Source organism: Carcharodon carcharias, chromosome 6, assembly GCF_017639515.1.
Source record: "Carcharodon carcharias isolate sCarCar2 chromosome 6, sCarCar2.pri, whole genome shotgun sequence".
NCBI lineage: Eukaryota > Metazoa > Chordata > Chondrichthyes > Lamniformes > Lamnidae > Carcharodon > Carcharodon carcharias.
The window spans coordinates 50,816,071-50,830,882 of record NC_054472.1 but is presented as its reverse complement, the minus strand read 5'-3'; the positions used below and the strand labels follow the sequence as shown (position 1 = coordinate 50,830,882).

Genomic DNA, 14,812 nt, shown 5'->3' with positions numbered 1-14,812 from the left:
CTGAGGACTGGATGTTATAGAAATGTGGTGTAAGGCTAGAGATGGCCACAAAAGTAAGGGGGAAGGTCTGTTAAGCAGTGGAGTGATTTGTAGGCAAGGACCCATGTTTGTCGGCTTAAGGTGTTTCAGCTAACTTGATATTCTAGATATCCAAGTCCAAGGTATCAAGTTTACTCATCCCAAAAAGCTAAACTGGGTCATCATTTAGAGCTTTGTCAAAAAGATGTGATACTAATGTGTAATTCTGATTTATTTTATGGGCGAGAGAGTTGTTATTTGTGCCCAGGTGAACACTGTTTGCTTTTAAGGTTATAGCATTTATAATAAACACTTTTCCATTATACTCAAAATAAGTTGTCAATAGTTAAATGATCATTCAGAAATTTAAAAGGCAATACAGACAGTACTATGTAACAGTAAACCAACAAATAAAGAGCTTCTGAGAACATCTGTACTACCCCCAATTAAGGTACTTAACCCTATCGTATTTTTGCTACTTACCATCAGGAAACTGTTCAGCATCATCATCAAACATGGCTTCCTTTAAGGCAGACTTACTGACAGAAGTATTATCAGAATAATTGTATGGATTATAATCACGTGAACGTGAACTACTGCGTTGGGGTACAGTGCTCAGCAGTGAAGTCTTATTATCCAGAGCAGTTCGTCCTAAGTCAGTGGCATCACCGCCTCCTCGGGTATCGGTAATTCCACCAGTGGCCTAATGAACAGAAGTGGAAAAATAAGTATCATTAGTACAACCATGGTTTCAGGAATTGCAGACGAAGCATTTCTCCCCCTTATCCCCACAATATTTTCTCTCTTTATGTCCTACAAGGAATTGACTTGTTTTGAGTAGACATCTGTCCGCTTGTTGGGGCCTCGTCCAAGTGCCCATTCTAAGGGTGGAATTTTCCATTCTGGAGACGAAATGTGGTGGCAGGCGGAAAAGTTGGCGTGATTCCCACTGGGTGGCAGGTCAGATTTATTTGTCCAATTTTATGCTTATCAACTCATTAATTATGCATCAACGAGGAGCTAGTCGAATCTCGTGGTAGGGCGGCAGGGATTTGCCTGCCGCCCCCCCCACCTCGTGGGGTCGAAGGTCCTGTCGCCATATTTAAATGGCTCCCACGTAGACATTCACTCACTGCAGGCAAGGTGTGGTATAGCTTCTGCTTCACCCAAACAGACAAAATCCTCCACGCCATGGTTCAGCGAGGCCTCCAGGGGGATGGGAGTAGTAGGTCCTCCCACCTGACCATGCCAGCCTAGGAGGTTGCCAGTGAGATCAGTGCCCGTGGCCAACAAAAAAGGTCTGCCTTGCAATGCAGGAAAAAGAATGAATGGTCTGATGTGCTCTGCCAGGGTAAGTGAAACTTCTACTCAGTGCAAACTCTCTCTCATTAGGGAATCATGCAGTCTAAGGGTAGAGTCCACAGGGATGTCACACATGACCAGCAGATGGGATGTGAGCACTGAATGTCTGCCAGCCACTTTAAGCTCACTATCTCATTTAAGAGCCTAGACAAATGGTGACTTAATCCCTTACTGGGGAGGGTTCAGCAGACATAATAGGCATGCAAGCTTCTGAAATGTTCTTTCACCCATAGAAATGCTCTTTCATGCATAGTGTTCAAAGTAAATCCATTTGTCTTTATGCAGGACAAGATCTTCCACAACAGGTGGAGAGAGTGAAGACTGGAGGTGGGACCCCTGAGCTGAGGACATTCCCTACCCCAGTAGAAACAGGTGGAAGAGCTAGCTGGAGAGGACAGAGATCGCTTCTGTGGGGACATGAGATCGACTTCCCCCAAAAAACCTGAGAGGATCCATCCAGTATACATTGACAACATAGGCATAATGACTGTGAGTGACCCTATAATGTTGGAGCCTACCTAGTCGATCACTAATTATTTCTTCTCTCTATTCGAACTACCAGCAAGAACAGGCGGAAGACGGCCACCAGCAAGCGCCTCAGCCCCAGGGTGCCTCAGATGAGGAGGCAGAGGAACCATCTGTGTTCACCTGCGCCCTCCACCAACATAGATACGCACCTCGGGGGGCCCTACTTCTTCTATTGGCTCGGGTTCACAATCTGGTGATCAGCTCACCGACATGTGTCCACAGCAGACTGAGGCAGTGGCAGCCAAGGTCTCTGACACTTGGAGGACTGCTGGAGACCAGGCCCCTGCAGAGTTCGAGTCCAATGATGAGCCTCTGTAAATTGGCCCTAACAGCAATGTTGGAGATGCAAAGACAGGCAGGGGAACATCAGGCAGAGTAGTAAGATGTTGTCACCAGACTGGAATGAAGGATGGAAGAGTACATCCACATTCTGTCTGATGTGGCTCTGGCACGCAAGTGCATTAAAGTCTCCATGGGAAAGGTGGCGACTGCCTTGGGGAGACCCAGGTCCAGCAGTTTCTACCGGATTTGTGCTTGGACTTGCTGACCATCGCTCTAGCCACGGGTGTGTTCCAGCAGTGGCAAGGCGAGAGGGAGGATGGGGCACCTTGGCCTTCTTCCAGGTGTCCTTTCTCCTCAAGGAGTCTGAGGGGTGATCACGCACCCAAAGGGAGGAGGAATGTCAGCCAGACACACTGGGGAGATCCACCCTGGACACTACAAGGGTGCCTTGTCGCTCCAAATCCCCTCTGCCTGTGACCCCCATTAACTCCAGCACATCAGACCAAGGAGGGTGCACCTGCACCAGAGCAAGAGACCTTTAGCAGGCCGGGGCTTTCCAGGCCTCGGGCTACCAGAGGATGCTTGCCAAAGTAATCTCAGACAACGGAATAGCAGCCAACAGGCTGCATTTGACTTTGCTGTGGTTCCAGGGCTACATCTAGATGCAGCGGTTGGGTTAGAAAAATTTAATGCACAATGGTGGCACTGGTGCCACCATTCACTGCATATAATCTGCACTATTATAAACATATTTTGCATTTATCCCTCTCCAAGTCTCAGGTATTGAATGACTAATCGATGTCATGCAAGTTCCTGTGTTCATTCAAGGGTACAAAATGACACCCCCCACCTCCCCCCAAATTATTTCCCACCTGGTCCCTCAGTTCCATTAAGTCTTAATCTCATCGCAGTGAATCACCTTGAGCTCCCCATCTGTGATATGAACAAAGGTACTTCACATGTGAAAATGATGGCTGGACAGTACACCTGTCACCCTTACACCCCAGGCAGACATTATTTGACCTCATGAGAACTGGTCATCATGGTTAGTGATAATCCTGATGCTGTCACACTTAACCCTGTAGTTTGTGGATGTTATAAGTATTGCGATCAATGTTGGGAGTCTTTTCTCCCAAGTGTACTTTGCAATGCTATTTATTTTATAACTGAGCTTTTTAGGGAAAAAGAGTACTCCTCGTTGAGCACCATAGCCTTTCATGCCTCCCTGCAGCAGGTTTTCATCTCCACATTTAAGGCTAAACGTTATTTCTTTCTTAGTTTCCACTCACCCTATGCCATGCATGATGCTGAACAATGGAAGTGGATGCCACTGAACGACACTGGAAATGTCAGGTAGAGGGGAATGAGTGTACTCGTCCTGATGAAATCATCTACTTACCTGTGAGAACTTTGCTCCTGAATGGCTACCTAGCAGTGCTTTACAGAATCCTTCTGTAAAGTCTCAGTACTCAAATCTTTATGGAATTCATTGTGTGACAATGCACTTTGTTATGATCCTTGACCAGACTCCTTGGGAGAAAAGACTCCCAACATTGATCACAACAAATACTTGTAACATCCACAAACTACTGACTTAAGTGCGGAAGCACCAGGATTATCACTAACCAGAATGACCAGTTCTCACGAGGTCAAATAATGTCCGCCTGAGGTGCAAGGGTGACAGGTGTACTGTCCAGCCATCATTTTCACATACTAAGTTCAGGACACTCTTATGATCCTTGACCAGATCCCCAATTTTTTGGTAAGATTCATTTAGGGACCAATAACATTTTGTTTAAAGTAGACAAAGTTTGAGATCTAAAGACACCTGCTCAGTAAATGAAGCCACCAGATTCCACAGGTTTTGAACAACCAAATGTAAACCTTACAATATAAAATCAGAAAGATTAAAAAAATCTTTCTTATATCTACCTTATACTCTAACATTTAGGGTTAATATGAGGTACAAGTGAATTAACATTATGGTCCAACAAACCACACTACACATTAAGTGACAAATGACAGATGCAACCAAAACAGAGTCCATGGATTTCTCAACAACACACACAGACATCAGTAACAGAGTCAACCAAGCTCTCAAACTCTGTCTCTCTCATGAGGGACTCTAGTCTTCACCTTTGAAAATCTAACCTTGGAATTCACTCAAAGTCACTCCAACTCGGGTGGGCATCAACAACAGCTCACCTCTCAAGGTTTCAACCTCATCTCCTAAGACTCTGTTCCCCTTGATTCACAAGTCTGCAGTCAGGCACCAACTTGCAAGCACAATTTCAGCTCTTCGGCCGCTCCAAGCACAATACTATTGCTCCAAAGGGGTGCCTTTGCCCCAGTGGCCCGTAGCACTGAGTCACCAAACTTCGGCTGCCTTCTTGGATCTTCAGGGTTCTTTCTGAGCCCTCTGCGATTACCAGGGCTTCCCTTGAGTCCTCTTCACTTAAGTCTGCTACCTGCAGTCCTTTTCCTATTTGGAGGCTTTTTTCTCTGCTCCTCTCTTTTTAACTGAACTGGGACCTTTGCATATCTCCTCTCCCTGTCCCCTGCCTGGGACACTAGTCTTTCATAGTGCTCCACTCCCAGTCACATAACACAGGTTTTTGTGCTGTTTTTTTTTTAAATGTACAGGGGCACTGGGCCCAAAGAATGTAAAAATGCTAACCTGCACATGTGCAGCCCGCTCCTGGTCTACACACACGCAAAAGCTCCAACGTCTGTTGCAAGTTGAAGTTCCCATCCTCCATTCTCAACACCAAGGAAGTCTAGTTCTCAGAACAGCTCACTCATTGATTAGGTAGAAAAGATTGGCTTTTGTGAGATGGACAATGTTGAGAACTGTAATGCTATGAAAGTGATGCTCTGGTACATCTCCTGAATGCTCAGCAGGATCTATGAAAGAAGTAGTTATCATTGACTACTGTATCAATACTGACTGGGCTATGTCTCCTCCAAATGCCAAGGAATTGCAGGATGGAGATTTGGCAGGCTTTCTACGAATGCAGGATAATGCGTGTTTGTCAATCCTGCTGAACCATTCTGTGATGATAGTGCTAACATAACTCGCAGCTTTGGGTGCATGCTGTAAAGTAACAGATCACTGCATCCTGATGTCTGATGGCATTTTGGCAAGATGAGGCCTCTGCATTTTCCATCCATGAGAGCTGGCATCTGGAGATATGGTACTGTTCGGATATATTTTCTTCTTGCAACGGTCAAACGCTAACCACTGACTAATGTTCTTCCTGTTAGCGTTGCCTTGCTAAACTGTGGTCATACTGGCATGAGTGCATCCATGTGTGCAATGGCGTTTCAGCCTCTTGAAGGATGCCATGGCCGCTGGCTTGTTGATGCCATGGTTGAATGGACTGCACTGTATAGCTGCTTAAGGAGGTGTGCAAGTGGACTACTAAGCACGTTATGCAGCAGCTACATGTTCCCTAGGCTACTGCACCTTGCAAGGATGACTCCATCGTTAGGGTCGGAGGTTACTTATGCTTCCTCCATGATCATTGAGAGATTGATGACCTTTGGTGATATGTTGAAGCTGACAATCAGGGTTTTGTTGTGTCGCCTGCATCGAAGCCTGATGAGAACTTCGATCATGAGAATTCATTTTCACCTTATTCCTTCTGAAATCTCGTAGCTATGAAGTTGTCACGGAAGATCTGCCTCATTGTGCCTGTGCAATCGCATTCTCATGTGGCTTGCTTGATTCCTTGTCCTCTTCCGATTCATCCCCTTCCAAGTTCTCAGCTGAGGAGGCGTCTAGGTCTTCATTGTCTCCCTGTTCATCCCCACTTTGCAGTGCAGAGTTGTGCAGGGTGTAGCAAACATGATGATGCAGGACACCCTCTATGAGGAGTACTGCAGAACCCCGCCTGATCAGTCCAAATATCAGAATCGCATCTTTAGGAGGCCAATAGTCTGTTCTATTAAGGACCTTGTGACTGAATGTGTAGCATTGTATCTCTCCTCAGTTGCAATCTGTGGCTGATGAACAGGCGTCATTAGCCATGTCTTCTGGGGGGTACTTCTTATCAATGAGCAGCCAACCTCTAAGCGCTGAGCTCTCTCAAATATCTCTGGCATCTGGCAGTAACTCAAAATTTATAAGTCATATAAGCTCCCTGGGTATCAAGCACAAACATGCTGGATCTGCTTTCTGTGATCACAAATTAGCTGAACATTCAGAGAATGGAATTCTTTGCTATCAATGAATCTCAAAGGCTGTACCGGGGAGCTCTCAAGGCCACATGTGTGCAGTTGATGGCACCTTGTACTTGCTGGAAGTCAGATCACAGCAAATCCCACAGTCTGGCATGTTTCATACATGCAGAACTGCACATAATGGTGAGCATGATTGAAAAAGGAATCGGTCACCTCCCTTATGCATTTATGTGTCACCGATTGTGAGATTCCGCAAAGGTCCCCAGTTCAGCCCTGGAAGGATCTGCAGGCAAAAGAAGTTCAGTATGATGTTAATTTTCAAAGCAACCAGCATTGGATATCCTCTAAGTCTGTGTGGTGTGAGCTCTTCATGGAGATTGTGGCAAACATGAGCTACCACATCCCAAGACAAGCGAAGGCGACTGCGACACTGCCTTTCACTCATCTCCATGTATGGGCTGTGTCTCCAGTAGATCCCTGGCCGTGCCAAATGTCTTCATGGATTTGGCCCCTCATCAGTATCTGGGCTCCCTGGAGTCTTGTTGACTCTTGTTCCTCAGGGTGATGGTCTTGTCTGAGCTGTGCCAATTGGCAATGGGCCCCTCTCCTTATTCTGATCAAAGTAATCAAATCTGCGTTGCCTGCAGGCTGCATTCTCCACTCCTCCTTCCATCTGTGAATGGATACAATTGAGCAATCAAGGGTAGACACCATTAATTTGTCTTCCTCCACATACATGGCAGCATTCTCTAACCATTGACTTTCCCTTCATCTGCATATGGCATACCAAGGCCAATCATTGCAGAATGACAGGAGGGTGACAGGTAGCTGAGTTTTCCCAAGGGTCCTTGGTCCCACGTCCTAGGATCCAGTCAGCTTTGTGTTGGTTGCCCTCCAGTGGCCTAGACAACTACTGATGCCCAATCCTTGCATTTATGTCTTGATAACATTGAAATGAGAGTGCAGGTGGCCTCGAGAAGGGAAGGGATCAGGTTGACAAAGGGCATGGGGACATCAACATTAAAGGGTTGAATATCCACATGGACAATGATGGGATCATGGGTAATGGGGGAGGCGGGACAGTGATGTAATGGAGGGTAATTAGGAAGCGATGAGTGTAGAGGAGGATGGCAGGAACTTGGTAGGTGATAGGGGGAGGTTGGAAGCTGGTCTCCTGTATGAAGGTCAGCAGCACCATTTTCAATCTAACAATGACACAGTTCAAGAAATGAGCTGGAAAAAAATTGAACAGGGAGGGGTCTCCGAGCATGTGGGAGGATTTTAGCACAGCAGATCTTGGCTGGTGAAGGGCACCCCATAACTACCCTGCTCAAACAATGGAGACTATGGCTCAGCTGATTGCTGGACTCAAGGGTCGAATGCACAATAAATGAGCTTGGCTCCTTGCCTAAGGGTGTGTATTCAGTGAGAATCCATTAAGCTTCAATACTGTGGTGCATATGGTTTTATTTGCTTTCTGATCCTTACAGAGGCATGTCAGAATGGGAGGAGAGCCAAAAAGTCAAGGGCCATTTCTGCTGCGCAGAGGTAGCATGGGCCCTATAAGCCCCCATGTTCCCAGTGCACTGGTCATAGCATTCAAGGCACCCCCTCCCCGATTGTTTTTTTTTCAAGCTTGTTTTGTGAACTGTGTCATTGTTAAATTGACCTTCATACAGGAGACCAGCTTCCAGCCTCCCTCCATCACCCACCAAATTCCTGCCATCCTCCTCCATATTCACTGCCTCCTATATCTCTGCCATTGCATCGCTGTCCAGCCTGCCCGTTACCCATGACCCCATCATTGACCATGTGGATATTCTTGTTTTGCCCCCTGAACCCTTGAATGTTGATGTCCCCATGCCCTTTGTCAACCTGATCCCTTCCCTTCTTGAGGTCACCTGCATCCTTACTTTTCAGGACTGCCCCCCAAACCCCCCCATTAGACCATCCATTATCTCCCATGGCTTTTCAGCCATTGACTTACAGGATCCAGATGCCTCTCCTGAATGTTACTATGCCCTCAGCCTCACAATACCACGAGGCAGGCCCCCAGGACCAAATTCCTTAGGTTACTCACTAGGCCCAGCACGCCATACTATGCACGACTGTCACTGCCCAGAGAGGCCTCCCCCACCCAAGACCTGGACCAAGATACGTGTGCCATGCAGAGCCCTCTGGGCGGTTCAGCCCCAGGGCAGTATCATCATTATGCCCCTGACAGCGTGGCCTCAGCCGCAGGACAGTCTCTTCAATATGTCCTCAACAGCTTGGCCTCAGCCCCAGGACAGTCTGACTATTTCTTGGACAGTCTTGCCCAAGGATAGTCTTTCGCCACTCCACTCTGTTTCTTGATCCTCCCAGTGCTGCACCCCTCCACATCTCTTATCCCTCCCCCTCCCCACTGGTCTTGCCTCCCATGCCCAGCCTTGGTGTAGCTTGTGAAATGGGCACCCAATATCTTGCAGCAATACTCTTAAAGTTAAGTGAAAACAGCATCTATTGACCTCAGCTTGTTGACGAAGCGAAGATTGTCAATTGTGCGCCACTTATATAGAGTCAAGAAACAGGCTGTTCCAAGTATCCACTGGAGAGGCACTTAATTTAGAGGGGGAATGCAATTCTGGCAAGCGAGCCTTTTAATGAGTATTCATGAGATGCAAAGGAATGCAAATGTGGTTCCCGGTATAGGCCAACGGGAAAACTTGACCCGCCTTTAACTCACCAAAGTTGGGAGAACAAAATTCCAAACTAATTTTTTTTACATCTTTGATGTTTATCCTTTTCGAATACTTATCCATTCCTCTCTTAAATGATGATTTTGTCTCTGCCTGAATACTCACTTGTGTGGAAACTTTCCATGACTAAATAGCCCTCAGTTCAAAAACCTCCCATCTCCCTGATCCCTTGGTTTTTCCTGTGAGAATCATCTGTCGCCATGCCCTTGTTCTTCATTTGCCCAAAAGTCTTTCAATCTTTCACTGTTCACCGCAGTGAAGTTCACAGGTTTCACTCACCAGTTTACTATCTGCTCCTCTCTCTGCACCAGCCCTACTCACCACATTGCTGCTGCTCCTGGTTCTGCAATAAGTGATGGGCTCCATCCACCGACTCTTATTCTCCAGCATCCTTTTGCTCCTGATTCCCCCATCCCATTTTTCTTGCCTGACTCCCAATCCACTATCACCCACTTTCCCACTGGCTTTCACATGCCTCAGTTAGGGAGAGGAAAGAAAATCAGCAAGAATTCCCACTACTGATCCCTCTTTGTTCAGTATTCCTTGTGGTAAATGTGGGTGTTGGGTGAGGACAAGGACTTGAGTGTGGTGCCATCCATGTAGAAATTGAGCAAGTCCAGTATTCACTGAGTCTTGTGTTACCACTCTTAAATTAGCCATTAGGTGGCAAGTAAGAGTTATCCACGATTAACACACACTAGGAACATAGGGACAGGAGCAGCCAATTAAGTTTGTTGCTCCATTATTCAATACGATCATGGCTGATCATCCACTTCAATGCCTTTTTCCCTACACTACCCCATATCCCTTTATGTCACTGGTATTTAGAAATCTGCCAATTGCTGCTTTAAACATACTCAATTACTGAGCTCCCACAGCCCTCTGGGGTAGAAAATTCCAAAGATTCACAAGTCTTTGAGTTAAAACATTTCTCCTCATCTCAATCCTAAGTGGATTCCCACTTATTTTGAAATTGTCTCCCCTGATTCTAGACTTCCCAACCAGGGGAAACATCTTACTTGCATCTATCCTGTCTATCCCTTTAAGTATTTTGAAGATTTCAATGAGATCACCTCTCATTCTTCAAAACTCTATAGAATACAGGCCCAGTTTCTCCAATCTCTCTGCATAGGACAGTCCCACCATCCGAGGAACAAGTCTGGTGAACCTTTGTTGCACTCCCTCTATAGCAATAACAGAACTTTCTAAGGGCCAAAATTGCACACAGTACTTCAAGTCTAACTAAGGTTCTATAGTGAAGCAAGACTTCACTACTACTGTAGTCAAATCATCATGATAGAGGCTAACATACCATTAGCCTTCCGAATTGCTTGCTGTACCTGCATGTTAGCTTTCAGTGACTTATTGATGAGGACACCCAGGTATTTTCTAACCTCTTAACATTTAAGAAATACTCTGCACAGCTGTTCCTCCTACTAAAGTAGATAACCTCACAGGCCAGGGGAAGGTAAGTGTCTAAGGTAATTAAATAGGATTTGGGGTGTCTGGGGTGGATAGGGATATAGGGATCGGGGTTGGGAATGGGTGGTCCGGTAGCTGATGGTCTGGGGGGTGAGGGGAGTGGTCCGGTCTGATGTTGGCGGGGGGGTGGTCCAAAGTCAGGGGGTGGGGTGGGGAGCCAAGGTGGGGGGGGTGAGGGGGGGTTGGTGGTGGTGGGGTGGAGAGTTCCATGGGGCCTTTACAATAGTTACTTAGAAGTTTTAATTCTTCTAACTTTTTCTGTGTAACTATTGGTTGGACGCCTACAGAACCATCTGAAGCTTGCGATTTAAACCGCATTTTCGGATGGTTCCCAGGGCTGCGCAATTGTCCAGAGGAAGTGTGCAAACCCTTACCTCGGAACTTGCCAGAGGGATTCCCCAGTGCATATTTCGGGTACACCCCAAATCTGACGCTGGGGAGAGTGGAAGTCACTGGTCATGGGTCCACCAACTTCCCTTTATCAATTCTGTCAGTAACATTGTCAAAAAACTCCAAAAGGTTTGTCAAATATGATTTCCCATTCATAAATCCAAGTTGGCTATGTCCATTACTATCCAAGTGTCCATTTATCACATCCTTTAGAATAGATTGTAACATTTTCCCTCCTACTTATGGAAGGTGAACAGGTCTGTAGTTCCCTGTTTTCTCTTCTCCCTCCCTTCTTAAATAGTGGGGTGACACTTGTTATCTTCCAATCTGCAGGAACCACTCCAGAATCTGTACAATTTTGGAAGATGATTGCTAAAGTTGGGGAAGGAGACAGTCAACTCACAAGGAGTTCAACTGGTAATTATCAGTTAACCAGCTAAATACCCATTTGAATGTATAAAAGAGTAAACAGGTGAGACAACTTCTCCTTAGAGTTTTATGGACCAAAAATAAAACTCTGTTGGAAGAAGGCAGTCATAGTTTTTATCTTTATTTCAAGCAGGTATTGTGACTTTATCAGTGGTAGCAGAGGATGATTCCTGCTTATAAATAAAATATTGGAAACTAAGCTTTCTTCAGACAAAAGATTCTATTTGGAGTTAACTTTGAGAAGAGTCATCTGGATTAACTTTGGAGATTGACTGAATCAAAGTGTTGAACTTCGGGGGTATGATTACCTACCAACGTTTTCTGAGAGTGAACCCCATGTGCAATGGAAGAATGAAGTAATGATGTGGACATGGATCACCGCCCTTGCCGAAGAGAAAAACCAGGGAATGGCCTTGGCACTTTTGTTACCATGCAAAAGCAAAATAAGATGCAAAGTATTTTCGGAGTTGGAGCCTGAGCATTTGAACACGGATGAAGATTTGGTAACTTTATTAGATTTTATGGATAAAATCTATCAGAAGGATGAATTATTAAGTGCTTACAAAGCATGGTCAGATTTTGACAAATTTAGAAAGTTAGAGGATAGTTCCATAGAAGATTACATAATGGAATTCAGTAGACTATATGCAAGATTGCAAAAGTTCCATCTAGAAATTCCCCAGTCAGTGCAGGCATTTAAGTTACTAGTCTATGCCAAGGTATCGAATATGGAGAAAGTTCTAGTTTTGAGAGGAATTCAATTTACAGAAAGACACACACTGCTAGAACAGATGTCAGAAGTTGAAACAAATTCCTTGGAAAACATTCCTTTCCGGCAGTTTTCATGGCACAAGCGGGTCATTCGGTGGTAAGACAGAAAATGGAGGATACAATGTTAACAGGATGGCGAGATCATCTAGAAACAGGATGCAGGCATGAGTACGAAAGGAGATTTGTAACTTGAAACAATGGGGACAGAAAGACTTTTGACAGTTATGGCAGGAGAAAAGAATTGAGGTATTACAACAAAAGGATGAACCCTGGAAATGCCCAGGGTGTGGTCAGTGTTTTAGATGTGATTCAAAATACCTTTATGCAATGAACTGTCCTAAACTACATAAGATGTTCAAAATTAAACACGAGACAGAAGACTCAGATGGAGATAGTGACTAAAGAGAGGGCATTGTATTAGTTACAAGAAGTTTCAGCCCAGTGATGAATGTCTAGGTTGCAGAGTCCTTCAACTGTGCGGTGCTAGGTAGTGGTTGCACATCTACAGTCTGTGGAATCGACTGGTTAAAATGCTACCTGGACTCGTTAAATGACAAGGACTGGAATAAGGTTAAGGAATTTGAGAGTTCTACCTGCTTTAGATTTGGAAATGATAATACCCTAAAATCTTTAAAAAGGGTAGTGATTCCCGGCAAGACAGCTGGAGTCAATCATTTCATCAGTACGGACGTAGCATCTAGCAAAATACCATTCCTGTTGAGCAGGCCATCGATGAAGAATGCGCAAATGAAGCTGGGCAGAGAGAACAAGGTTACTGTATTTGGAATGCAAATATGGTTTGCAATTTACACAATCTGGGCACTATTGTATTCCTTTAATGAAACCTAACTTTTCTACTAAGGAGATTAAAGAAGTGTTATTAGCGTCAGAGGATAGGAGTTTAGAAGATAAAAAGCTAATTGTGTTAAAACTGCATCGGCAGTTTGCCCACCCTTCTTCGCAAAGATTAAAAGTTTTGCTCGGGGATGCAGGGATAAGGTATGGAGAAAACACTAAACTTAGAGGAGATAAGCTGTAGATGTGACTTAAGTAAGAAGTACAGATGGACACCGTCATGGCCCATAGTGAGGGGTTTCAATGAAGTTGTGGCGATGTATTTAAAGGTGTGGGATAAAGAAAAGAAGATTTTTATTTTGCATTTTGTGATTTGGCAACAAGGTTTAGCCAGTCGACAATCATACACAATAAAGGAAATAAAATAATTGTGGATCAGGTAATGGAGAATTGGATAGGATCTGGATTGGGACCACCAGCAAAATTCCTCATTAATAACGGGGGCTAAATTTGCTAACAATGAGTTTCAGGATATGTGTGAAAACATGAATATAATAGTTATGAATACAGCAGCAGAAAGCCCTTTTAGTAACAGTGTGTGAGAAAGGAATCAAGTGGTGATAGATGAGATGCTTTGTAAAATATTGGCAGATAGACCAAACTGTAAATTAACAGCTCTAGCATGGGCTGTCCATGCCAAGAATTCACTGCAGATGGTTGGGGGATACAGTCCATATCAGTTGGTTTTTCGTGGAAACCCAACAATTCCATCCCGAGTGATCACCCCCCGGCTTGGAAGGGAATTACGATTTTTCTGAGCATTTAAATGCACCACATGTGGGTAGAAGAGCTTTCCTTAAAGCCGAAGTTTTAGAGAGATTCAGCAATCTCTAAGGCACCATGGATGACCATGCAAAACTATTTTTAGTCAGGCAGATATGGTACACTATAAAAGAGAAGGACTTAATGAGTGTAAAGGCTGGGAAAGGTCATAGGTAAAGATGGTAAAACTGGGTTGGAAATAAAGCAGAGCGGATCACATGTCATTTTACATCAGTAATCCTACTCAGGGAGAACGTCAATCCCATTGCAATAGTTGTGGTAGGGCCTCCCAGAAAGAGACAGTGGCTTCTGAAATGGAAGAGTAACTCAGAAGTTTAATTGGGGAACTCAACTGGCTAGACAAACAAACAAGGCCGAATGTCAGTTTTGACTTTTTGGAATTGAGCACTAAAATGAATGATCCCAAGGTTGAAGAAATTATTTGAGAAAAGAAAACATTGACAAAACTAAAAATGGAGCTGTGTGTTTTGAAATTCTCATCTTTGGGTGATCTTAGAAAAATAAAACTACTGTGTTTGGTGACGTGTCTTATGCAAATCTATGTGATGGATTTTCATGTGCGGGAGGATTTACAATATTTCTTATGGTGGGAGGGAAAGGTAATGTTGCTCCTAGGCATGGGAAGCGAAAAAAATATGAAGATTTGTTAAAAGGTACGTTGGCAGCAGGGACTCTCATTCTTGTTGAGGTGGTCGATATGGCATTCTTTAAATCAAAGATGCTGGCAAAAATGTTAAATGATAAGAGTATTCACAGATGGTACCTATCAAATGTCTTATAGACAATAAGTCACTTTTGGAAAATGTTCACTCTATGAAGTGCATTAACAAAAAGGGATTGCGAATTGACAAGCTTAAAACAGATGTTAGGGAATTTGATCAAATTTGATTGACAGCAGCTACCAATTGTCCAACTGTTTCACAAAAAGAGGAACAAAACGTTATTGGAGATCCTCAAAGAGGGATGTCTTTTCTTTAAGGTGACAAAAAGGG

The 14,812-nt window shown here is 44.5% G+C and overlaps 1 protein-coding gene across 15 annotated transcripts in view; it reads right to left on the bottom strand.

The window, feature by feature from the left end:
* The window catches only part of clasp2 (cytoplasmic linker associated protein 2), a 557,389-nt gene that overhangs the window by 52,983 nt on the left and 489,594 nt on the right, over positions 1 to 14,812 (bottom strand). For all 15 annotated transcript variants that reach the window (XM_041189359.1, XM_041189360.1, XM_041189361.1 and 12 more), the window contains one exon: positions 502 to 721. In XM_041189359.1, coding sequence (XP_041045293.1) covers positions 502 to 721 — 220 coding nt within the window. The remainder of the gene's footprint in view (positions 1 to 501; positions 722 to 14,812) is intronic.